This window comes from Neolamprologus multifasciatus, chromosome 20, assembly GCF_963576455.1.
Source record: "Neolamprologus multifasciatus chromosome 20, fNeoMul1.2, whole genome shotgun sequence".
NCBI classification, from domain to species: domain Eukaryota; kingdom Metazoa; phylum Chordata; class Actinopteri; order Cichliformes; family Cichlidae; genus Neolamprologus; species Neolamprologus multifasciatus.
Window position 1 is genome coordinate 18,513,539 of NC_140458.1, and position 26,005 is coordinate 18,539,543.

The following is a 26,005-nucleotide window of genomic DNA, read 5'->3' on the forward strand; positions in this document are numbered from 1 at the left end:
CGATAGTTGGCTAACCTCCCTCCGTGCTACCTTGATCTTAGCCTCTAGCCTCCTTCTCCATGGAGGGTACTGCCCCTTGTGGCTGTTCAACTTGTAGCCAAGCATCTCACTGATCACTGCTGCCGTATTGTAGATCAGCTTGTTAGTGTCGGTAATCGTGGCTGTAGGTATCGTTCGTAGTGCTGCATTAACATCATCTAGCAGACCTTCTGAGGGTACTTCATGTAATCTTGGTAACCGGCTACGGGGGGTCCAGGTTTCAAGCTTGGCCATGATCCTATCTTTCAGGTTTTCGTCTCTTGCCCACCGATGCCTTCTTGGCATGCCTTCATATTTATCTGTCTCGCTCATGTTTGCGGTAGGCTTGCTTAGCATAGGGGGTCTAGCCTCCTTCTCCATGAATGGTACTGCCCCTTGTGGCTGTTCAACTTGTAGCCAAGCATCACTGCTGATCACTGCTGCCGTATACATATCAGGTCCCCATAAGGAGAATCATGTGCTAACGGCTGTTTAAATGACTCGGGTGAAGTTTGTAGCATGCGTGCTTGTTGTTTTTGTCTGCTTCCACTTGTCTTTGCACTAAGATGATGTCGGAGTAAATGTGCAGTCATATTCGTTGTGTTCCCACTAGTGCTGTCAGCGTTAATCTCGTTGAAATGACGTTAACGCCACAACACGGAAAATCTCTGTTAACGAGCTACCGCGGATCACCCCGTGCGTGGGGCTGGACGGCCAACACGTTAACGAGCTAACTGTGCTAAAGCACTAGTTCCCACCAATGTAATTGAGCATTGCGTGGCACATCCGACATACTGTTTTACTTTTGTCCATGACGCACTTACCTTCAGGGTTATACTTCACATGAAAACCAAAATAGTTCCAAACGCCAGATCTGAATTAGGGTGGGGGAGGTTCAATTTGCCATGTTAATTTGTCATTTATTAAAATTATAAATATATATTTTAACTCAAAAGTACAGTTTTTAAATTTAATGTTGCTGAAACAACAAAGTAATAAAAAAAAAAAAATCTATCTGATCGAGAAATCACTCATCTTTGGAAAAGAGAGTTTATTACAGAGAAATGGCTCTTTCCAAAATAAAAGCTATACTATACGCTTCTTCTGGGCTATATTCTCAGCAGCATATTAAATATATCAGGTCCCCATAAGGAGAATCATGTGCTAACAGCTGTCTAAGGCTACGTTCACACTGCAGGTCTTAATGCTCAATTCCGATTTTTTGATCAAATCAGATTTTTTTGTCTGCTTGTTCACACTACAGATAAAATGCAACAGCAAATGTGCTCTAGTGTGAATGCTCAAAGTGGCCCGCATGCGCAAAAGAAGATGTCACACACAACGCGCTCTATTTAGACCCAGAGCAAACAGTATTGTTTGACAGATGGCCCTTAATATAAAGACTTCGGACTTTAGGTTTCCCAATTTTTGCTTTAAGTTCTTTTGTTATTTACATAATAATGTAAATAACCTAATAATTATCCTTATTGCTGTTTAAGAGAGGAGCGGTGCTTCAAAGGATCTGCAGATTACACAGTACAAATAAAATGTTCACATTTCTCCAACGTTGTCCCATGTCAGTGAAACTTCCCAACAGTTTCACTGACATCTACACTGGATGGCAAGGAAGCGTTCGCGATGTCTTCTCAGGCGCTTTCCCGGCGCTTATGATCTTGTGTCAGTGACATAAAAGACAGATTTAATGCGACATGACCGTTCAAACAGCAGTCACTTTCTAAAACATCGAATATGTATCGGATTCAGTACCACATATGAAAGTGACCCAGATCGGATTTGAAAATATCGGATTTGTGCCGTTCACACTGTCATACCATGATCGGATATGGGTCACATAGGGTCAAAAAAATCGGAATTAATTATATACCTATATATATATATATATATATATATATATACATACTGTGTATATATATATATATATATATATATATATATATATAAAAATCTGTTTTTTTTCCCTCTGGGGAAAAAAAAAAAAGAAGAGCAACCCCCTCTGCCTCAGTGTTGCTGCTGATTTACACATTTTTGTTTTTTTGTGACTGAACTTGAATTCAAAAGTCATTCACTAAACTGGAAGTTCCAGCCGTTGCTACTGTTCGGAGGCTTCTGGACTGGCCGCGGTCTTTGCATGTTCTCCGGTGTGGGTTTGCTCTCAGTGCTCCTGTTTTCTCTCACAGTCTAAAATCTATATTGGCTGTGGATATGAGATAGTTAAACTGCTTATAGTAGATGCGAATGTAATCTAATGATCTTTGAGTGCTCAGTATACAACTATAAAATGTGATATAACTGCAAGTTGTTTTTAGGGCATTAATTGCTACCTATTCAAAGCTTGTTATTCTCAGCTGATGTAAAGAATGTGTCATTTCATAAAAGTGTGGCTAATTGTGTTTTAACATTTGGTCCAGTCTAATGTGTTGGCCTCTTCATTATGATATAAAGGTCACAGGAACAAGCTAGGACTTATCAAATGCCTGACTTCACATATTAATCACATAACTGTTGGTATAGCTTCACAATGTCACAGTAAATAATATGAGATGTCAACTCTGTAACACTATGTAGTTTACTTTTTTCAATTGTGTCTGGAAGCAGACTTTGGCTAATTTACTACCTGCAGTATGATCTAGACTACAATGGGTCCATTACAAATATTTCAGTCCTCATGAATCAGAATTTTACATTTTCCTCAAAAAATGGTGGTGACTGTAAAGTTAGGCTAAGTGTTTAAAGTTAGGCTGACAGGCTCTTAGAGTGGTTTGAGTACAGCTTTTTTTTGCATTCAATTTCATAAACTCAAATTGGAGCACTTATTGTCATGTGTGGCTGTGTGCAGGCAGGACGAAGGGTCCAAATGCAGGACTGGTACACAGAAACATAAACTTAAAGCCGCAGCTTTATTTGCTGGGAAAATTATCCATAAAACAAACTTGAGAAAAACAAGCCAAAACTTGAACATGGAAATGAAGAACTAAACACTAGGAACGATGGAAAAAGAAACACTAAGAAACGTATCATATTCGACGACAGTGGGCAGAGGAAAACACTGGGCTTAAATACACAAGGGAGTAACGAGAGAATGAGACACAGCAGGAGAGCGCAGCAATCAAACGAAACGAGACAGGCAGGAAGCAAAATTGAAAACACCAACAAAGGACACAAGACTGCCAAAGTAAAACAGGAAACATAAGATAGGCACAGAGATGCAAACTTGATAAGGAGACACGACTGACTGGAGAGACACACGAGATGCGCAAACATAGAGACCAGTGAGACTAGACAAGAAACGTGTAACACAGGGGAGACGCAGAGACAAAAACAAAGAATCACCACAAACTAACTGAATCAAAGAATATCAACAACAAAAATATAAACACTCGGTCACCAGACTCAGGACCAAGACACTTATAGGTATGACAATATATTTAATATTTAGCATATCACACGACCTTCCTCTAAGTGCTGTGTGATAAGTTTTCAAATAAATATTAACACAAGCCTAAACAAGGCCCTTGCTAATTTCCCTGTTGTTTTCCACGTTCTATGGGATGGAGAAAATATGATTCTGATTCCAAAAATGAATGTCAAGCAAGTGAAGCTGAGAAAACTCAGCTGAAAATTTTAAACTGATGTACACTTCTACCTTATTTAAATCACCAACATCCACCAACACACTTTCAGTAAACAAACTGACAGATGATTTTCTATCCAAAATCTCAGACATGATGGATAAGATTGCACCATTTAAGGTTAAAACTGTCTCTAGTAAAAAGAAGTCTCCGTGGAGAAGTGATCCACTGGTATGTAATGAAAAAAGAGAGCGCCGGCGGGCTGAGAGAAAATGGCGATAAAACTTGACCCCAGGTTCACTGCGAGATATATAAAGAGAGGCTGAATAAGTATCAACTAGCCATGAAGGATGCAAGGGAATCATTTTTCTCTGAGATTATTCACAGAAACAACAATAATGCTAGGACATTATTTGCTACAGTGGCGAGATTAACTACTCCAGTGGTCAGGGGCTACGCAGTAGTTAATACCTGGAGAAGTTAATACCTGGAGTAGTTAATACCTGGAGTAGTTAAGCTCCATCAGGTCCTGCAATGAATTTGCCAGCTTCTTTACTGAAAAGATCTTGAAAATCAGAAGGTCAATCAGTACATTAGTTTCAACCCCAATACCGACGTTAAGCCCAATTAACACCTATGCAGAGAAAATGACTCACTTTCAAACAATATGTAGCCCGGATGGGAATTTGGGAGTAGATACTCATAATTCCCATGGACTTAAATGCCACGGTAACATAAGGTGTTCACAGTTAATATTATGTGATGTAACTGTATCCTGAATGTAATTTGCCCTGTAATATGTCACAAGGTAAATACAGTTAATTAGAGTAATGAAACTGTTATGTTAATCATAAAGTATTATTTTATGGTATGTAACTCTGAAGAGAGTTAAAATATTGTTCAGAGTTCTAATTTTCTGGAGGCCCGTGAAGGTAGCATAGAACGGGATCTGTGATCTGGTGCAATGGAGGAGGGGAGGAGAACGGCATGGAGAGATGCACGAGGTTAGCTGAACAAATGTGAGAGACTCGGCTAGTTTACTGAGGTTAACTAGCACAAGAGAGTGCGTGTCTAGAAAGTTAACCGTGCGAGAGCTTTGCAACAGAGTGCGGGCGAAGTGACTTTTTGTTTCAACTGTCGCACCACCGTGAAAAAACTGTGTTTCCAGCTACGACAGCCGAGGCTAAAGGCTAGCCCGGACTGCTTGGCTGCGCCACGGAGGCAGCCGCTATGGACTGTCGGAGAGCTGGACAGTGACTGGCTAATGCGCTGTAGCAGAGACAGCATCGGGTCCGCAGGGAGAGCGGACAGTGGATTTATTTTGGACTGGTGAACGGCAACCTACCGTGCAACTGAACTGTAAGTTGGACTTTCGTGCTCTTACCGGGGAGAAGAGGATTTTTCTCCATCGTTCGCCGTGAGCAGCAAACAGGCCTGCAACAAGTGTGAATATGAGTGTGTGTGGGGCCCATGTGTGAATATTGTGTATCTAGTGGATTTATATAACATATTTCTGAGTGTATATTAGTGAGTCACTTACCAAGAGGTGATAAAATAATTTGTGTTGTTTAACATAATTTCAAAGGGAATTATTTCATTTACACAGCATGTTTCATTTGTTTATGAAGCTGGATATCATTTGAATTGAGTTAAGAAAAGGGTGTGTTGTACATTACTTTTGCCAGCCCTTACATTCAGTAAACGTTTGGTTTGTGTTAAAGAGTTGTCTGGGGTTGATTCTTTTACTACTGGTTAAGTCTAACTTGCAGGCAAAGGTTTACTGATAGTTTCCCTGATTCCTGTCTATACCAGAACCATTTGTTGGTATCTAGGCTGTAACGAACCTAACACCCCGCCTAGGGGGTCCAAACTCAGGTAAGTGGATTTAGATTCAGTATCACGGGTGGGGTGCTACATAAAATGGAGGCACCGCTGGGATAAAGACTGGTAGTAATTAGTATTAACTTGTGACCCAGACAACCCTTAAAGTTATAGTAAGTTACAGCAGAGCAAAATCAGTTTGTGTTTGGTATTGTGTTACACTATACACATACAGTAAGATTCACACGCACCCAGCACCAAGAAATGGCTCAGTTACGGCACTGGTGTAAAGGAGAAGGCCTTAACCCTTCGCATGCCATACTACTTAAAGATGTTCCCGAGGACACAGAGATTGAAGTCATAGAAAGAACTCTGCAATCCATTAAAGTTCTTGGACGTGTGAAGGTTAGAGGACGTATGTATGATCCTCAGAGCAAGTGTTTGACCGTACTGTGTGAATGCAGAGAAAAGGTAAACACTAACGCCATTCCTCTGGACATTCTAGCTGATGGCAGCAATTCACCCTGGAGAATCATCGGCCACTTAGAGGAGGAGGATGGTTCAGATGACCAGCTGGTTGCAGATGACTGGCAGGCATCTCAAACTGATTTGGGACCTGCCGCCACACTTCAGGCCTCCACTCCTGAAGCAATCATCAGAGCTGTTGGAGACCTTCTGCAAAATACCTCTAAGCCTGCCAGTGACAATAGCAGCTACAGGAGGTTGCGCACCTTCTCAGGGGTTGTTCCCACACCCCCAGGAGAGGAGCAGTTGGAGAACTGGATACTACAGGCTCGACTGATGATAGAGGAATATGATCGGCCTGACAGAGAGAAGAAAATCAGGATAATGGAAAGTGTAAAGGGTCCTGCGTTGGAGATTTTACAGGCTGTACGATTTAATAACCCTGAAGCAACACCTCAAGAATACATTGATGTGATTGAGAATACTTTTGACACACCAGAAACAAGAGAGGAACTCTATTTTGCCTTCCGAATGCTATGTCAACACAGAGGGGAGAAACTTTCTGAGTTTCTGAGAAGAATGGAGAAATCTCTGAGCAAGGTGGTCAAAAAGGGAGGTCTGTCTCCTGCCCTCATTGACAAAGCACGTCTTGATCAGCTCATTAAAGGTGCAACAGGGTCTGACCTGATGCTGTTAAGTTTGCGTTTAAGGGAACGAAAAGATAATCCCCCTACCTTTCTGCAGCTGTTAAATGAGGTCCGCATTGAAGAGGAGCATGAAGCTTCTCGGCGCAGACTTAACCTCAACAAAGTCCTGCATGTCAAAAGCGCTACTGTACCCACAGGGGCACACGTGGAAAATCTCAGACTTGAAATACAAGGTCTGAAAACCCAAGTCAATGAGCTCACCACTGCTGCAGGGGTGCCAGGTGTCCATTCACCTGGGGCAGCATCCACAGAGAATGCTGAAGCAGACAGCTTGGGAGAAGACAAAAACCTCCAAGCGTTAAAGAAAGAAGTGGTGAAGCTAAGAAAGCAGATCTCTGTCATGTCAGTCAACCCCAGCACAGGGGTTGCGGTGCCCTCGCCCAGGCACCATGGTTCTCCCACACACCTTCAGCGGGGAGCAAGAACACTCAGAGATCCCAGTCACTTTTTCTGTTATCGCTGCGGGGAGGATGGGCACATCTCTACCAAGTGTAAGGCTCCAGAAAACTACCCTAAAGTGATACAGAAATTCATTCAGGCTCAACGGAAGCAGGGAGAAAGTAATAAAACTCCCAGTCCTGCAAAAGAACCAAACACCACCAATGTAGGTGTTAACCGGAGTGTTGTCAATGTCAGGACGCCTAGTTTCCCTGAAGGACTGGTAGGGCCACCCTCCACAGCCGGTGTGAAGGTAGATGGTGTACCTTGCACTGCTCTCTTAGACAGTGGCTCTCAGGTGACCATCATTTTTGACAGCTGGTATTCAAAACACTTGTCTCATGTGCCTTTACGCTCTGTTACGGGCCTAGATATTTGGGGCCTAAGTGAATCAGAGACCAGCTATCCTTACAGGGGGTACATTCAAATTGAATTGGAATTCCCTGAAGAAACACGAGAGAAAGTTGAGACTATCCCAGTCCTCGCTTTGGTGTGCCCAGACCCTCGGTGCTCAGATACCATACCTGTCTTGGTGGGCACCAATGTTCATAAAATCAGACACATTTCTGCAACTGGAAAGAAAGTGAGGGTGGAGAATGTTTGCTCTGCCAAAGTGAAGGTTCAGCAGCCTCAGAACCTACCGACTATTATGTCTGAGTCTGCCAAGGATGATGACAGTCCAGTAGCTAACGTTAAGTGGACTGGTCCTGGCCCACTGGTCATTCCAGCTGGGAAAGAACATATAGCTGTCTGTAAAGTCAAAGACATCCACACTATTGGAGACAGCATCCTCATCACAGAACGGGCAGCTTCACATGCCCTTCCCCCAAGTGTGCTTGTGCAGCCAACCGTATTGTTCTCAAAGATGCTTGATAGAGACAAGTTTCTAGTGCTCATGCGCAACCAGTCACTAAAAGACACTGCCATTCCCATGGGCACTGTGGTTGCACACCTGCATGTAGCTGATATAGTGACTGATGTCCCAGGCCCAAACACAAAAGCTTCTACTAAGCTTGACCCATCTCTGTTTAATTTTGGGGACCCTCCTATACCAGCGGAATGGAAACAGAGGCTTAGTCAGAAACTTGCAGAGAGAGGCAAAGTTTTCTCAACGGAGGAATGGGATGTGGGTTTGGCTCGAGGAGTGCAACATCACATCCGTCTAGCTGACCATACCCCCTTCCGAGAGCGGTCCCGCCGTGTTGCCCCAGCTGATCTGGATGACTTACGCCGCCACCTGCAAGGACTTTTGGCAGCGGGGATAATAAAAGAATCAAGGAGTCCCTATGCTTCCCCCATCGTCTTGGCACGAAAGAAAACGGGGCGGTTGCGCATGTGTGTGGACTATCGGACCCTGAATCGCAGAACTGTCCCTGACCAATACACAGTTCCTCGCATTGACGAGGCGTTGGACTGTTTGTCTGGCAGCAGGTGGTTCTCTGTCTTGGATTTGCGTAGTGGATACTACCAAATTCCCATGGCAGAAGAGGACAAGGAGAAGACCGCTTTCATATGTCCTTTGGGATTCTTTCAATTTGAGATGGTCCCCCAGGGGATAACAGGAGCTCCCGCGACCTTTCAAAGAGTAATGGAGAAAGCAGTGGGAGACATGCACATGATTGAGGTCATAGTGTACCTTGACGATTTGATCGTGTTTGGAAGAACTTTGGAAGAACATGAGCAGAGACTAATCAAAGTTCTTGACAGACTGGAAGAGACTGGCCTTAAATTGTCCATTGACAAATGTCAGTTCTGCAGGCCACAGGTGACATATGTTGGACACATAGTGTCAGAGAAAGGGATTGCCACTGACCCAAGCAAAGTTGAGGCGGTAGCTCGCTGGAAGCAACCCACCGATCTCCCATCACTGCAATGTTTCCTAGGGTTCTGTGGGTATTACCATCGCTTCATAAAGGACTACTCCATCATTGCCAAGCCGTTAACCGAACTATGTAAAGGTTACCCACCAACTCAGAAAGGAAAGAGAGCTGTCAGAGTCCCAGAAAAGACCTACCATCGGGTAAATGAACCGTTTGGGGACAGGTGGGATTCTGCATGTACAGAGGCTTTCCAGAACATTATACATTCTCTTACAAATGCACCTGTTCTGGCATTCGCAGACCCAACCAAGCCTTATGTGTTGTACATTGATGCTAGCCTTCAGGGGTTGGGTGCTGTGCTCAACCAAGAACACCCAGAAGGGCTGCGACCAGTTGCATTTACTAGCCGAAAGCTTAGCTCATCAGAGAAAAACTACCCAGTGCACCAGCTTGAGTTTTTGGCGTTGAAGTGGGCTGTAGTTGACAAGTTTCACGACTACCTATACGGAGCACAGTTCACTGTGAGGACGGATAATAATCCCCTAACATATATCCTCACCACAGCCAAGCTCAATGCCACCGGGCATCGGTGGTTAGCTGCTCTTGCCACTTACAACTTCACTCTCCAGTACCGACCTGGAAGCAGCAACATTGATGCTGACGCGTTATCGCGCAACCCCTTACCAACAGAGGACACTGATTGGCAAACTCTGCCCTTGGACAGTGTCAAAGCTCTGTGTAAGCAGATCTCCTGTAGAAAGTCAGCAGGAGGAGGGGCAGTCAGCTTTGCTGAATCTTTAGGGGTTTCCCCTGAGGCACTCCCAGAGTGTTTTGTTTTCCCCACTCATCTTGACTACGGGTGTTTGACCCAGATAAGCAAAGCCGAGTTTATCAAAGCACAAGACAATGATCCAGTGATCGCTCCTGTAGAGAAATCCATGAATGGAGTGATTCCCTTTACTTTCGACAAAGACTCCAAATCAGAAGCCATGTTGCTTCAAAGAGAGGCAAACAAGTTGGCAATCACTGATGGAGTACTCTACAGGAAAGTACAGAGACAACCTGGAAAGGAAATACATCAGCTTGTACTACCCCGAGAGCATGTTGCCATGGTGCTTAGATCACTTCATGATGAGTCAGGTCACCTGGGGGTGGACTGTGGAGCTCATACGAGACCGATTCTACTGGCCTAGGATGAGTGCAGAAGTTGAGCAATACATAAGGAACTGTGGGAGATGTGTTGCACGTAAAGCACCTACACAACGAGCTGCACCATTGAACCAGATCACCAGTAGTGGGCCACTAGATCTCGTGTGTATTGATTTTCTATCCCTAGAGCCAGACTCTCAGGGATATGCTAACGTTCTGGTAGTGACTGATCACTTTACCAGATATGCACAAGCTTTTCCAGCTAAATACCAAAAAGCCTCCACAGTAGCCAAGATTCTCTGTGAGCGGTACTTTGTGCATTATGGACTTCCGGCCCAGATACATTCTGACCAGGGATGTGATTTTGAGAGTAAGCTGATCCACGACCTTCTGAGAGTCTTGGGAATCCGGAAATCCCGGACAATGCCTTATCATCCCCAGGGATATCCACAGCCAGAGAGATTTAACCGGACGTTACTTTCCATGCTGGGAACCTTGGATCCCAAGAAGAAACAGGCGTGGAATCAGTCCATCAGTCATTTGGTACATGCGTACAATTGTACGCAGAACGAAGCAACTGGGTACTCACCCTACCTGCTTATGTTTGGCAGGGAGGCCCGGCTGCCTGTGGACATATGTTTCGGAACCAACAACCACACACACAGCAGTCTGACACATCACCAGTACATAGCTAAGCTGAAAGCTGATTTGCAACAAGCTTACCGCCTAGCGACAGAGGCTGCTGACAAAAGTCATCAGAGAAACAAGAAAGCACATGACAAGCATGTGAAAGAACAGACCTTGGCACCAGGAGACCGGGTGTTGCTAAAGAATTTTGGTGTCACTGGAAAGCACAAGTTGAAGAATAAGTGGAGAACTGCACCCTACGTTGTGCTTGACAAAATGCCCCGTCTACCTGTATACAGAGTGAAACTTGAGAAGGGACTGGGGCTGAAAACAGTGCATCGTAACCACTTACTACCCATAGGGTATCTAGTGAGACTTCCAAATGATAGTGAACCAGAGGTGTTTGATAGACCTGTCACTCGATCCCAAAGGGGACTCACCAAGGCTAAACCAGTTGACAATCAGGGAGATGCAATATCTTCGTCAGAGTCGGAATCTGAAGATGCATGCCTGACACAATTCCCATACATGGATTGTGAAAACCTTCCGTCACTGTCAGAACAGCTTCTGAGGGACCGAGGTCAAAAGCCAAATGTGTTGGATCTTGAGAGTTCAACCACTGATTTGGCAGATATTGAAAGAAATCCAGATGATCATAACCCTCCAGATCTCCATCTAGACCCTGAGGCAGTTACAGTGACTGGCCCTGAGGAGGGAACCGAAGAGAGTGGGATGTCACTGGAAGGAGAGGAGCATCCAGTGGGCCGCCCACAGAGACTAAAGAGGCCTGTGGTGAGACTGAGTTATGATGAACTCGGGCAATCATCAGATCACCCTGTAGTTGTTTTGGTGGGAAGTGGCACTTATAGACATTCACGAGATCACACTTGCCAGACTTCATGGTGTCACCCACTAGCACTATGCCCTTCCTGTGTTAAATTAGAGCTAGACTAACAAAGCACAGATTTTTGTGTTTATAAATCTGTGGGGTTTGATAGGGGCATCAAACACATTTAGAAGGGGGAGGGTGTAGCCCGGATGGGAATTTGGGAGTAGATACTCATAATTCCCATGGACTTAAATGCCACGGTAACATAAGGTGTTCACAGTTAATATTATGTGATGTAACTGTACCCTGAATGTAATTTGCCCTGTAATATGTTACAAGGTAAATACAGGTAATTAGAGCAATGAAACTGTTATGTTAATCATAAAGTATTATTTTATGGTATGTAACTCTGAAGAGAGTTAAAATATTGTTCAGAGTTCTAATTTTCTGGAGGCCCGTGAAGGTAGCATAGAACGGGACCTGTGATCTGGTGCAATGGAGGAGGGGAGGAGAACGGCATGGAGAGATGCACGAGGTTAGCTGAACAAATGTGAGAGACTCGGCTAGTTTACTGAGGTTAACTAGCACAAGAGAGTGCGTGTCTAGAAAGTTAACCGTGCGAGAGCTTTGCAACAGAGTGCGGGCGAAGTGACTTTTTGTTTCAACTGTCGCACCACTGTGAAAAAACTGTTTCCAGCTACGACAGCCGAGGCTAAAGGCTAGCCCGGACTGCTTGGCTGCGCCACGGAGGCAGCCGCTATGGACTGTTGGAGAGCTGGACAGTGACTGGCTAACGCGCTGTAGCAGAGACAGCATCGGGTCCGCAGGGAGAGCGGACAGTGGATTTATTTTGGACTGGTGAACGGCAACCTACCGAGCAACTGAACTGTAAGTTGGACTTTCGTGCTCTTACTGGGGAGAAGAGGATTTTTCTCCATTGTTCGCCGTGAGCAGCAAACAGGCCTGCAACAAGTGTGAATGTGAGTGTGTGTGGGGCCCATGTGTGAATATTGTTTATCTAGTGGATTTATATAACATATTTCTGAGTGTATATTAGTGAGTCACTTACCAAGAGGTGATAAAATAATTTGTGTTGTTTAACATAATTTCAAAGGGAATTATTTCATTTACACAGCATGTTTCATTTGTTTATGAAGCTGGATATCATTTGAATTGAGTTAAGAAAAGGGTGTGTTGTACATTACTTTTGCCAGCCCTTACATTCAGTAAACGTTTGGTTTGTGTTAAAGAGTTGTCTGGGGTTGATTCTTTTACTACTGGTTAAGTCTAACTTGCAGGCAAAGGTTTACTGATAGTTTCCCTGATTCCTGTCTATACCAGAACCATTTGTTGGTATCTAGGCTGTAACGAACCTAACACCCCGCCTAGGGGGTCCAAACTGAGGTAAGTGGATTTAGACTCAGTATCACAGGTGGGGTGCTACAAATAAATCAATCAAGCCTTGATAAAATTATTGAGAAACTAAGCTCTGCCACCTGCTGCTTGGATATATTACCAACAGGTTTTCTTAAAAAGGTCCTCCCAGCCATCAGGGAGGATCTGATCCAAATAATTAACGCATCCCTCCTATCAGGTGTCTTTCCCAAAGCCTTAAAAACAGCAGTTATCAAACCAATATTAAAGAAGAAGAACCTAGACAGCACATTAATGCAAAACTATAGACCAGTCTCTAATCTTCCATTTATTGGTAAAATTATTGAAAAAGCTGTTTTCCAGCAGTTAAACAGCTTTCTCACAATGAACAACCGCTTTGATATTTATCAGTCTGGTTTGGTTTTCGTAGGTACCACAGCACCGAGACAGCCCTTGTCAAAGTGTTTAACGACATCTGTATAAATACTGATCGTAGTAAATCCACAATATTGGTACTATTGGTCCAATAGTACCAATATTGTGGATTACTACGGTAGTTTAGTGTGGCGTTTGACACCGTTGATCATGATATATTACTGGAACGCCTAGAGAGCTGGGCCGGACTCTCTGGTACAGCACTCAACTGGTTCAAGTCCTACCTTAAGAACAGGAATTATCCAATTTTCATCACAAAATATAGAAATCACATGCGGGGTCCCCCAGGGCTCCATCATAGGGCCCCTCTTATTTAGCATTTGCATGCTCCCTTTAAGCTAGATTATAACCACCAATAATATCAACTACCACAATTATGCAGACGATACTCAACTTTATATCTCAATGTCACCAGGTGATGTTGAACCTATCCAAACTCTTAATAAATACATTGAGCAAATTAACAACTGGATGTCTCATAATTTCCTTCAACTGAACAATAACAAAACTGAAGTACTTATCTTTGGAGCCAAAAAAGATCAACTAAATATCAGTAATCAGCTTAAACTCCAACTAGAAACTACTGACCAGGCCAGAAATGTAGGTGTAATAATGGACTCAGACCTGAACCTCCAGGGCAACATAAAAGTAATAACAAAGTCAGCCTTCTATCACCTGAGGAACATTTCTAGGATTAAAGGACTGATGACACAAGGAGACCTAGAAAAACTCATCTATGCATTTATCTCTTGCCGCCTTGATTACTATAACAGTATCTTCACAGGTTTACCTAAAAAATCAATTAGACAACTGCAGCTCATCCCGAACGCTGCTGCTCGTGTTCTCACTAGAACCAAGAAAATAGAGCACATTACTCCAGTTCTAAAGTCATTACATTGGCTCCCTGTAGCTCAGAGAATAGACTTTAAAGTGCTTTTATTAGTTTATAAATCCTTGAATGGGTTAGCACCAGAGTACATTAGAGATCTGCTATCATGGTACAAACCATCCAGATCAGTCGGGTCCTCCAGCTCTAGTTTACTGACTGTCGCTAGAACCAGAACTAAACATGGAGAAGCAGCTTTTAGTTTCTATGCTCCTCACATCTGGAACACACTATGCAAAGAATGCAAAGCTACAGAGACACTGAACTCTTTTAAGTCTAAAATTAAAACTTACTTATTTAGACTTGCTTATGAGTAACTGATCCTATTATGGCTCTCTACTTGTTTGTTTTTAATTTTTCATATAAATTATTGTCTTGATTATTGTTTTATAAATGCTTTCTTGTAAATGTTTTCTTGTATTTTTACCTTTAAAGTGATTTATGTTCTATTTTATGTGTTTTATTTTAATCATGTAAAGCAAACCTTGAATTGCCTTGTGCTGAAAGTGTGCTATGCAAATAAAATTGCCTTGCCTTGCCTAGTCATATATTCTGCAATACTGAAAATCAGACATTTTCAGCACATTGGTCCACAATTCAATCGGACCACTCCTAACTAAAGGTCAAAATAGTGCCCATACAGTGCTCAATAAGCTTTAGTAGATATTAAAGGGGCCCGGTAAATAAGATTGAGTCCTTGAATTGGTAGTATAGCATGTGTGTAAATGGTAAATGGAATATGTAGTGCTTTTTAGACACACGCACACTCTAATGAATGCAAGGACACTTTGTCTGGAGCAGTTGAGGATCAAATCACCAGCGTTTCAATTAATTGATGAATCACTCTAAATTCTGATGCTGTCCAGCCAGGTGTTGAGGTGAATCCCACTGTTGCATTTGTTCTTTCTTTTTTTTTTACCATAATACTCATGCTGTAGTTTGGTTTGACAAATTTCCTCCTGTTTGTAGATTTTTTTTTTTTTTTTAAGAAACTACAGTTTGATTGCTCTGTATCATAGGCCTTAACAGTAAGCTTAATGGTTAAATCCTTAGGGAAGCCTGACAGGTTTAGCTTTTGAGATGGGTGCATTTGCACCCATCTGGAGGTGAAGTTCAAATCATTATTTTGTTATTTTATTAAATGAAAGAAGCTTAGTATTATTGCTGCTTCTGCATAAAAGAAAAACTGGAATAGTTTCTATTAGTAATCTAAGCAGTCCTGGTCCTCAAACTGTGAAGACCATTTTTTACTGTGAGCTATAAACATTTGACATCAAACTGATTTATGACTGTATAATTCAGAGAGCATTTGACATATGACCCACATTTGCACAATGGTGGCACGAGCAAAGATGGTACAAAGGAAAACCTCACCTGTTCCTCCATCTCCTACAAGCACATCAGAGCTTTTTAACCGAAATCTGTAAAGATGGTCAGCAAGCACAAATCACTTCATTTTCTTTGCACCACTCTGATTGTTAATCTACTTTCTTCCAAAATAAGATTATACCGTTACTCTTTAAAACTTTCTGCTTTCTTTAAGCCTGCAGCTGTCCAGAAGGCTTTACTGTGTCGAGAATATCTTAAGAGTTCCTCTTATTATTATATTTGCTCCCAGCTCTAATCTCTATCAGTATGTATATTGACAGTCTGCAATTTTTGTTTATGCCTATTTTTTTATCTACTAAATAAAGACATGCATGCCAGTGCCTGGGGAGGAAAGAAGATAAAGACTTTGCATTAATAGCAGTTTGCTAAGACATAATGCTCTGATAAAGCCAGCGTCTTTGTGTGGGCTGGATTGAGTTCAGTGCCAGTTCTGTGTAGCGTTTGTGCAAACCATGAGGCTTCTGTAACAGCTCCCATAGCTTTCGGGGAGACTATATTTTGTGGATGCAGTCAAATATTTTTCCATAGTTAAATGACAAAAGTTGGGATTTTTTTCATTCATTTTTCAAAGAAAGTGTGCAGAGTTTTTAAATCCTTTGGCAAATATTTTACTCACTGCTTTAACACGGCCTGTGCTGCACACACTCCACTCATGCTGCTTACTATACACTTTTGCTGCATTTGTTGTGACTAAATACTATTGTGAGGGAGCTGTATTGGAACAATGGCAGGAACAATACTAAACTGTGTGAATGGGAGAGTGTGCAGAGGCGCAACAGCATCGCAGCGCTTCTCTGCTTCAGCTCGATTTTACCCATTTGGGTTTGTATTTGAGGCCATTGTTGACAAAGCTGCTCCTGATGCCAACTGGCAGATTATATTGTATTTTCTGTTGTGTTCTTTGAATAATTTTTCAAACTTTGGCTTTGGCCTCAATTAGCTTAGTGTTTAAACCAGCAATTCAAGGACTTGTATTGTTGGTAAAGGCATACATAAATGAAAAGAGCCATCCCAGCAAAAATGAAATGAACCTCTAGCTGATTTTACAGTAAACTTACACATTCAGGACAGAAGCAGCTAAGACTTCCTTGTAGAAATATTCTTAGTAGAGTTTGCAACATTTAATGAGGATTGTTCTTTAATTGCTGTTTATTTTGGCTGGTAAACATTTATTTAACATGCATTTATACTAATGACTGAGCATTGTCTAACCTTGCAAAATGAACTATGCTGAAACATTTAGATTCTTATATTTCAGTCTTTCACATAAACAATATTAGTTAAAAATATGAACATGAATATTTTGTTCTGTGCCATAGCGCTGCACCATTTGACCTCCTTCATCCTCGATTATGCAGGCTGCACTTTGCTCACTGCACAGCTTTAGTAAATCATTTTGGAAGTGTTTACTGAAATCTTGCAGAGTGTGACAGGGTCTTTTATTGCCTTTATGTCCAATGTCCCCCCGATGAGGTGCTTCTTCTATACCTCTCACCCTCAAAAGGCCTCGGGGGGCTCCAGGGCAACTGTTATTTAAGAGAAGTCTACTTTGTGCTAAGACAGGATGGCTAACCACAGCCACAGCCAGCACCTCTCCATTTCACTTTATTCCCATTTGTTCATACACCTCCTAAATCTGTTTAGCTGCATAGGATAAGAACAAATCAGCAAGTAGAACTTTGTACCCTCTTTTTTTAATTAGTCCATTAGAGCTGGTATATGGAATAAATGGTAGAAACTATACAGATGAAGGAAATCCTTTCTATGCTAAGCTGCTACAGTATCCATTAGATCACATGACTAAAACTTAAAAGTGTGCCATTAAATTAAGATTTGCTAATGGTATAGTCTCACTGTGGTATTGACAGAGTTAGGTTTTCCTGCTTTAAAATATATCTTAGTAATATTATGGCAGACTCCATAATTATGTGGATCTATCTGTATTGTCGGTATTGTATTTTCTTTTGTGTGCGTGTGTGATTTACATATCAGAAGGTCTGTCAAAGTGTCCTTCAGCAAGATACTAAACCCTAAGTTGCCCCCAATGTGAGAATCAGTGTGGCTGTGTCTTAGCAAAGTGCTGTATGGATCATGTCATTTTGGGGTGGCTGTAGCTCCGAATGAAATGGGAGAGTAGAAAAGCACTATATTATTGTCAGTCCATGTACCATAATTACTCTGTGACTATGGTTTGTAAAGACGTGCTAAGTGCTAGATGATTTCAGGCATTTCTTTCTTTGCAGATGATTGTTGTTCTCAGGTGTGCCCATAGCCTAAGCAGGCTGTAAATAAATTGAGACAGTGAACAAAAGAGAGATGCTAATAGACCATTTATTTCTGACACATGCAAACACAACAGCAGAGGACCAAACAGCAACATTAACTTTCTATTCTGAGAAAAAAAAACGTTGTTTTCGATAATAAAATTCATTAACTGTTGAGCCAACAGTCTGTTTAACTGGTCAGAGACTATTGAGCTGAACTGAAAGCAGATCCTGGGTGTAATTACACTGGAACTAATATGATTTTCACAATGACCCATAATTAGTTTCATGTAGCTCTCCAGAGCAGTTAGTCTTTGTACCCATGTCTTGGTCAAAATGGGGAACAATATCATGACTATTGTCCATCAGACTGACTGTTTTCACACTGCATTCTTTCAGCAAATGTCTTGCATTATATCTGTCATATCAAAATATTAATGTCTTAGAAGGCCTTTTCTGTGAACCCCAAACAGCTGTTTATACCTCTGCAAACATATGACAGTTAGCTTTCACGTCTACATTTAGTAAGCCTAATGATTGGAATAGTTTGCTTCATATAGTTAAAGATTATTACAAATATATTCAATGATACAGTAAAAATAATACGCAAACATAAAATTTGTGATTTGTTTATAAAAAACATTTTATAAACATATGCCAATTTTATGTTATGAAAATGTAAAATAATATATTTACCAAAATTTCTTTATTAAAAAAAGACAAGTTGTATATTTTAAAGGCTACTTTAAATTAGTCATAGGCAAAAAAATAAAACAAAAACAAAAACAAAACGACAAATCCTCTTCTTTTTTCTTTGTGTTTTTCTTTCCTTGTGTTAAACATACCCCTCAATAATAGGAAATAAAATTCTCAAGAAAGGACATACTGTAATAAAAAAAATGTTCATGGGCTTATTGCATGGGCCTATTATTGTTAGAAGAAAATGTACAAAATGTTTTCCCACCTAAAAGTATATTTAAATATGTACATTTTTCATAATGTATTATATAATGGATTTATCTTATTACGGGTATCCCATTAGGAAAATTGCATGAAGCTCTAGCAGACGTTTTTCATCATAACCTAACTGAAACATCTGGATCAAGGTGATTCAGTTTTAGAACGATCCTTTAAATATAGCTATATGGCCCCATTCACCCATTCTCACACACACACACACACACACACACACACACACACACACACACACACACACACACACACACACACACACACACATCCATACAGCACTTTCTTTGTGACTTTCCCAAGGGAGATGCACTGCATGTTGTTGTGTGCAATGAAAGATAAAACATAAAAGCTTGGATGTGTTTCAGTGCTGGTTGTATTCACTCTGTAACAAAAACGCGGCTCTTCTTGTGTTTGTTATAGCTGCACATGTGTAACCCTGTGTGTGAATGTGTGAGGGTGCATGTGTCTGGGGAGCTAAATCACACTCCCATTCTACAGATAAGTCATAGCATGCCAATCGGGAGATCTGGCGTGGACAAAGATGAAGTCCAGGTTTAGCCCCTCTATCGGCTCTAGGCGTCTGTCTCATTACCATAATCTCTGCTTTCCATTATCAGCTGAAAAGAGGAGCTGACCCTCCTGATCCACCGGCCTGTCAAACTTTAGTCTCATCCATGCTGGGGATTCTTATTGTGCTGCTTTCCAAAGCAAACATGGAGCTGCTGCTAGCATGTGATACCAAACCTCCAATGATGTTCAAGATGCCATTTGCAACACTGCAGATCACACTGTGCTATGCAGTCTTTTTATTTCAGTGAGTTACAGCCTTATATAAATTAATATAAATTAATTCTCATGTGGTGTATTTTATGTGCAATCTGTACTCTGGAGACAAATTCAAGTTGAATTATAGATACAGTTCCTCATCCTTTTGATTGTAATTTTCATGCAGTTTATGGAGCTTATTTGTCACTAAAATACTTTGTGTTACTGACTAAATTGCCTGTAGTGGTGGGAATGGTACATGAAAGCAGACTGGCATTTATATAGCACACAATTTTATAGACATGTATGATCAGAACTTACCTAATCGTTAGAGCCAAAAGGTGCCATATTCAGGAAGTTCCACTCCATCTACCAAATATATACATGAAACACATTTATTTTAAAATACACAGATAAATACAGATAGAGACAAAGAGATTGTTTTGGTATACTGATAAATACTAATAAACATTTGCTAATTACCAAATTGTGGTACTATAAAAAGTACTTCTAAAAGTTTTAATTATGTTTCCATATCTGACACACTCTACATCATGTTCTTCTTCAGTGAAACGGCTTGATGTCAGAAATCAAAGCAACAGAATGATCTCACAACCTGGACAGACACAAACAGTCTGCAAGTATTGCTACTATTGTGTAGTGCACTTAGTGGAAAAATACTGCTCATCATCTTTGCTGTTACAAAAACCATCAGCCTTAAAGTAACTGCTTTGGTAGTAAGGTGAATAAAAAAAAGTAGGTATACAAGAAAAAAATGCAAGCTTCTAGCCAGTTTTCTCAGCGAGGATGCTTCTTTTCTTTCACATTCCTCCTTTGCTGCCACCTCTGCCCTTCTCTTGCCCTAAATCCAGCAGCATGTGGAGGGAAAACAAATAGTCTATCCTGTCACAGCAGCACCCCGAGGACTCTGAGGTGCCTTTTGGAAAGTGATCCCAGTGGCCTCAAGTGTTGTCACGCTGAGTTAGTGCCAAATTGCTTTGCAGCAATCCTTCCTACCCCACTCCTTCACAAACCTACCAGCTACAAATAAAACACATACGGTATATTGAGACTTACTTTAGAAATGTGGAGAAGTATAAATATAATTTTTTCATTATTATTTTTTACCTTGGTCTTTAGGAAAACAAACCTTAGAAGAGACTAAATTTTGAAAGAATTGATTTAATTAATGCAGCAGCATGTCCTGTGGCCACATGTAATCCATTGACAATTCTCTAGTGGGAGTGTTTGGCAGAGGGTTGGGGGGTGGGAGTTAGGGGGAATACAAAAACATATTCTCCCTGAGACTCTTCCAGTGGCCTGTACTGTGAACCTCACACTAATCCCGTAATTCCTTGTTTAATTAAACTTCATAGTCGACCCTGTAGTTGTCCAAGTCAGTTTAACAGGCCTTTTCTTTTTTATTTTACCACCAAGACCAACTTCTGAATGCGTTGAACTAAATTAGCTGAATTCAGTTCGTACAAAAAAATCAATAACCAGGAAATATCCACAGCCAGAGCTCACAGTCAGTGTTGAGTACTGAATTACAATGGAATATCTGATAAGTATTTAAGACTAAATCGTCAGTGTTGTGACAGAACACTTGTCATCAGGATATTTTTGGTCTTTAAAGGCCTCGCACATTTGACTCTCATGGAACAGAGTGAGCCATCTACACAGGCTTCATTACTGCTTGTCCTTTGTGTTACTTCATGCTTGTGGATGTATCTTAGGTCCATCTTCTTGAGTCTTACTGCCCAACCACTCTGAACACTGACAGACTGAAAATCCTTGCACCCTAGTGCTAAGCACACTAACGTAGCTGTTATTCTGCTAATGTGCTGTTCATGCCTTAACTTCTGTGCAAACTCACTGTCACAGTCACAGATTGAGGGTCAACTGTTCTGACAATTCTCACACATTTCTATCGTTCATCATACTTCACATCTGAATTTAGAATTTTATAGTATAAGGTTTAACCCACAAATCCAGCCAACTATTCCATGTTTGTGTAGTTTATCCTTATGACCAGATTGCACCATGTCTTCAACATCTTCTTACTTATCACCAGACTGTGTTTATGTTTTAAAGAGAAATAATTCCGTTGTTACTGAAACCGATTCTACACATGGCATTTTGTAGAGGATGTAGCAGCTGTTTCACTTTATCTTGAAAGAACAACTGTAATGTCTGTGAACAACCGTAATCTTGACATATTTTCTATCTATCTATTGTATAGTACTTTATTCTATTTTTTATAGAATTTTATTTTATTTTGTATAGTATTTTATTCTATTCAATTTTTTTTCTTAATTTTTGCTGCTCTTAAATTTGTACTGTCCACTTTCTGCTGTGGCCAAACAAATGTAGCACATGTGGGACTAATAAAGGTTTATCTTATCTTATCTCAGACTGAGTTTGGAAAATTTATTCCCTTTATGCTATGGAGGTCCACAGAGTTCCATGCTAGGACCAATTTCATTTACAGTTTTTCTCAGTTGCTTTGGTGCTTTTCTCAGATCAGAAGGAAAATTCTCAAAACCATTAGTGTAACCTCCACAAAATTTAGTCATTTGTGCACATCATAGTAGTAATTTCTCCTTCCTCTGAACAAATTGTAAATGCTCTTGGACATGTATCAGTTGCTTTCATACAATTCTCTGCCGTTTTAATGAACTCTACTTTTGGATGCTGAATAGTCGTTCCCAATAAAACTAATAGTCTTCATTTCATTGCTTGAGTCATTTCATACAACATTGTTGAATTAGTTATCAAATTCTGTCAAGCAAATTTTATACCTTTTGTTTTAATTTTTCCTGGAAATGTCTCCTAAATTGAACAATTTCTCTCAGGTGAATTTCAGCTTTCACTGACAAGGAGGTATGTGAAGTATTAGTTGTAAGCAATGACAAGCCACTTCAATCTCATGAACCCTCAATTGGCAAGCATATATGAACCGAGCAGGACATAGTGTGTACCATTTCTACAATTCTGTGACACAGAAATGGAAGGTCAGCATCATGGAATAGGGGTGAGGATGCAGATGCAGATTCCTAATGTAATTAGGGCAACATGTTGACCATGTTGACAATCACGGCCTCACAATGGATGAGGCTGGTCAGAGGGTGCAACCAAATGTTGGAAGAACCACTGTGAATTCAATCATTCAAGCATTTCATAGGGAGAACAGGTATGTATAGTGCTGGACAGTAATCCAACATCTCATAATATCTCATGTTTAGTATACATTACTGTAAATGGCTGTGCAAAAAGTGTATAGTGCTGTCTTTAGCATTTTCAGGTAGTGTCACTGAGTTCTGACCTTTTTTTGCATTGGAAAACACTGAGAGAATACTGTACACTGTCATGATGAAAACATGACAAAGCCTCTTGACTATCTTGTTAATAAAGATGGTGTCACGACTTCTCATTTTGATGACACTGGCAGTTTCATTGACATGAGTACTTGCTTTTGAGGACTGGATTATCGATTTTGAGCAAGTGACCTGCTTTTACAAATTATCCACTAGGTTTTGCAGTTTGCACCAATTGTTTTGAGAAATACACTAACTGCTGTGCAAAGGTTGATAGTGATGTGAGAAAAACTGTAAATACTACATGCTTACGGTAAGCATGTAGTATAGCAAGGCATAGCATACATTTTCATTGCTATGCAGATTATATTCTGCTCTATCTATCCATGAAGCCAGACAAATCATACATAACCATTTAGTTAAACTACTGGAATGTCTTAAAGACATAAAGACATGAAGATCACCAGTTTCTTGTTTCTAAATTCAGATAAAACTGAGGATGTGAATTTCCCAACTGTGGCACTAATAAAGGCTATCTTATCATTTTTTATCATCAGATTGTATCGTATCTCGCCTTGTCTCATGTCATCTTGTCTTACTCTGCCCTAAATAAATATCTTAGAAATATGGTGTTCAACCAAATAATCTGGATAACATTACCTTGGTGTCCAGTAATAATGTGAGGAATCAATTATTTTTGACCAGGTATGCCCTTCAATGTGTATATTACACAGGTATGTAGAACTGCATTACATTTCTGCAACTTCTCAACACTTAGAAACATCCTGTCTCAGAGTGATGATGAAAAACTAGTTCATGCATTTATTACTTCTAGGGTGGACTACTGTCATTCATTATTATCAGGTTGCCCTAAAGACTTCCTGACTCCCAGTAGATGTCTTTGACTAGACTGCAGGCTTACTTGTGGTTCCTAGAATGTTTAAAAGTAGAATGGGAAGCAGAGCCTCCAGCTTTCAGGCCAATCTTCTGTGGAACTAGTTCCCAGTTTGGAGTCAGGAGACAGATACCCTCTCTACTTTCAAGATTAGGTTTAAAGCTTTCCCTTGATAAAGCATATGGTTATAGCTGGATCAGGTGACCCTGAATCCTCCCTTAGTTGTGCTGCAATTTTTAATAACTGTGTGTTTATATACCAATCTGCATTTAATCATTAATTATTATAATTCTTGGACTCTCTTCCATACCGAGTCTTTTGTCACTATGGCTGGCCCTGCCTGAGTCTGGATCTGCTGGAGGTTCCTTTCTTCCAACCTTTAGTGGGTGGACCGAGGTGGATTCTTATATAGTGCTTTTCTAATCTCCTGGAGTACTCAAAGCGCTGTATACAACACGCCGCATTCACCCACACACACCCCCTCACACAAGCACTCTATGCTTTGTCAGTACTTTCTAACTAATATGCACTCATACGCATTCATACTCCGATGGATGCATCGGAGAGCAAGTCGGGGTTAGTATCTTGCCCATGGATATTTGGTATGCAGACTGGGGGAGCCAGGAATCGTTCGACCTGCTCTACCTCCTGAGCTACATTACCTACAGGGTGGGCCATTTATATCGATACACCGTAATAAAATGGGAATGGTTGGTGATATTAAAGTCCTGTTTGTGGCACATGAGTATATGTGAGGGGGCAAACTCCTGAAGATGGGTGGTGACCATGGTGGCCATTTAGAAGTTGGCCGTCTTGGATACAACTTTTGTTTTTTCAATAGGAAGAGGGCCATGTGACACATCAAACTTATTGGTAATGTCACAAGAAAAACAATGGTGTGCTTGGTTTCATCCATCCATTCGCTTCCGCTTATCCTTTTCAGGGTCACGGGGGGCGCTGGAGCCTATGCCAGCTGTCTTAGGGCGAGAGGCGTGGTACACCCTGGACAGGTCGCCAGTTTGTCGCAGGGCCAGCACACAGGGACAGACAACCATTCGCACTCGCATTCACTCGCACATTCACACCTAGTGGCAATTTGAATTATCCAATTAACCTATCCCCACAAGTTGCATGTCTTTGGACGGTGGGAGGAAGCCGGAGTACCCGGAGGGAACCCACGCAAACACGGGGAGAACATGCAAACTCCACACAGAAAGACCCCGGCCTGATGGTGGAATGGAACTCAGGACCTTCGTGCTAACCACCGTGCCACCGTGCTGCTTGGTTTCAACGTAACTTTATTCTTTCATGAGTTATTTACAAGTAACTTTGTTCACAGCCATTGACATGTCGAAGAGGTTAACACGTGAGGAGCGGATCAAAATTGTGTTGATATCTGGTAAACGCAGTAATCGGGTCATTGCAGCAGATTTCAATGCAAGACATCCTACGAGACCACCCATCTCCCATGCTACAGTTAGCAAACTGCTTGCTAAGTTTGGTCATCGCGGGCCAGTTGAATGGCCCCCAAGGTCTCCCGATCTGACCCCCTTAGGCTTTTATCTTAGGGGTCATCTGAAGGCAATTGTCTATGGTGTGAAGACACGAGATGTGCAGCACCTGAAACTACGGATACTGGATGCCTGTGCTGGCATTTCTCCTGCGGTGTTGCTATCAGTGTGTGAAGAGTGGGAGAAGAGGGTTGCATTGACAGTCCAACACAATGGGCAGCACATTGAACACATTTTATAAGTGGTCAGAAACTTGTAAATAACTCATGAAAGAATAAAGTTACATTGAAACCAAGCACACTATTGTTTTTCTTGTGGCATTACCAATAAGTTTGATGTGTCACATGGCCCTCTTCTTATTGAAAAAGTTGAATCCAAGATGGCCGACTTCTAAATGGCCACCATGGTCACGACCCATCTTGAGGAGTTTGCCCCCTCACATATATTCATGTGCCACAAACAGGACTTTAATATCACCAACCATTCCCATTTTATTACGGTGTATCCATATAAATGGCCCACCCTGTACATTACCATGAAATGGTAATTATGTTTCAGTGCATTTCAGGTCATTTTACTGAATAATATCAAAGTAATAGTGTAAAGACTTATCTTGTTCTTCTTAATTAATAAGTGGTTTAATTGACCATCCTTTGCATAGTGAGTTTCAGTTTCTTTCTTCTGGGCAAAGGTTTCTGATTCCAAAATGTAAAACAACAAGGTTTAACAAAAA

General features: G+C 41.2%; 2 protein-coding genes across 8 annotated transcripts in view; both read left to right on the top strand.

Annotated features, from left to right (window-relative positions):
• The window catches only part of LOC146494788 (paired box protein Pax-7-like), a 106,096-nt gene that overhangs the window by 16,258 nt on the left and 63,833 nt on the right, over window positions 1–26,005 (top strand). The window lies entirely within an intron of this gene.
• The window catches only part of LOC146494790 (uncharacterized), a 57,400-nt gene continuing 33,417 nt past the window's right edge, over window positions 2,023–26,005 (top strand). The window contains exons 1-2 of the mRNA XM_085145047.1: window positions 2,023–13,367; window positions 13,401–25,257. Of these exons, the coding sequence (XP_085001173.1) occupies window positions 5,694–10,052 (4,359 nt within the window). The 5' untranslated portion in view covers window positions 2,023–5,693 and the 3' untranslated portion in view covers window positions 10,053–13,367; window positions 13,401–25,257. The remainder of the gene's footprint in view (window positions 13,368–13,400; window positions 25,258–26,005) is intronic.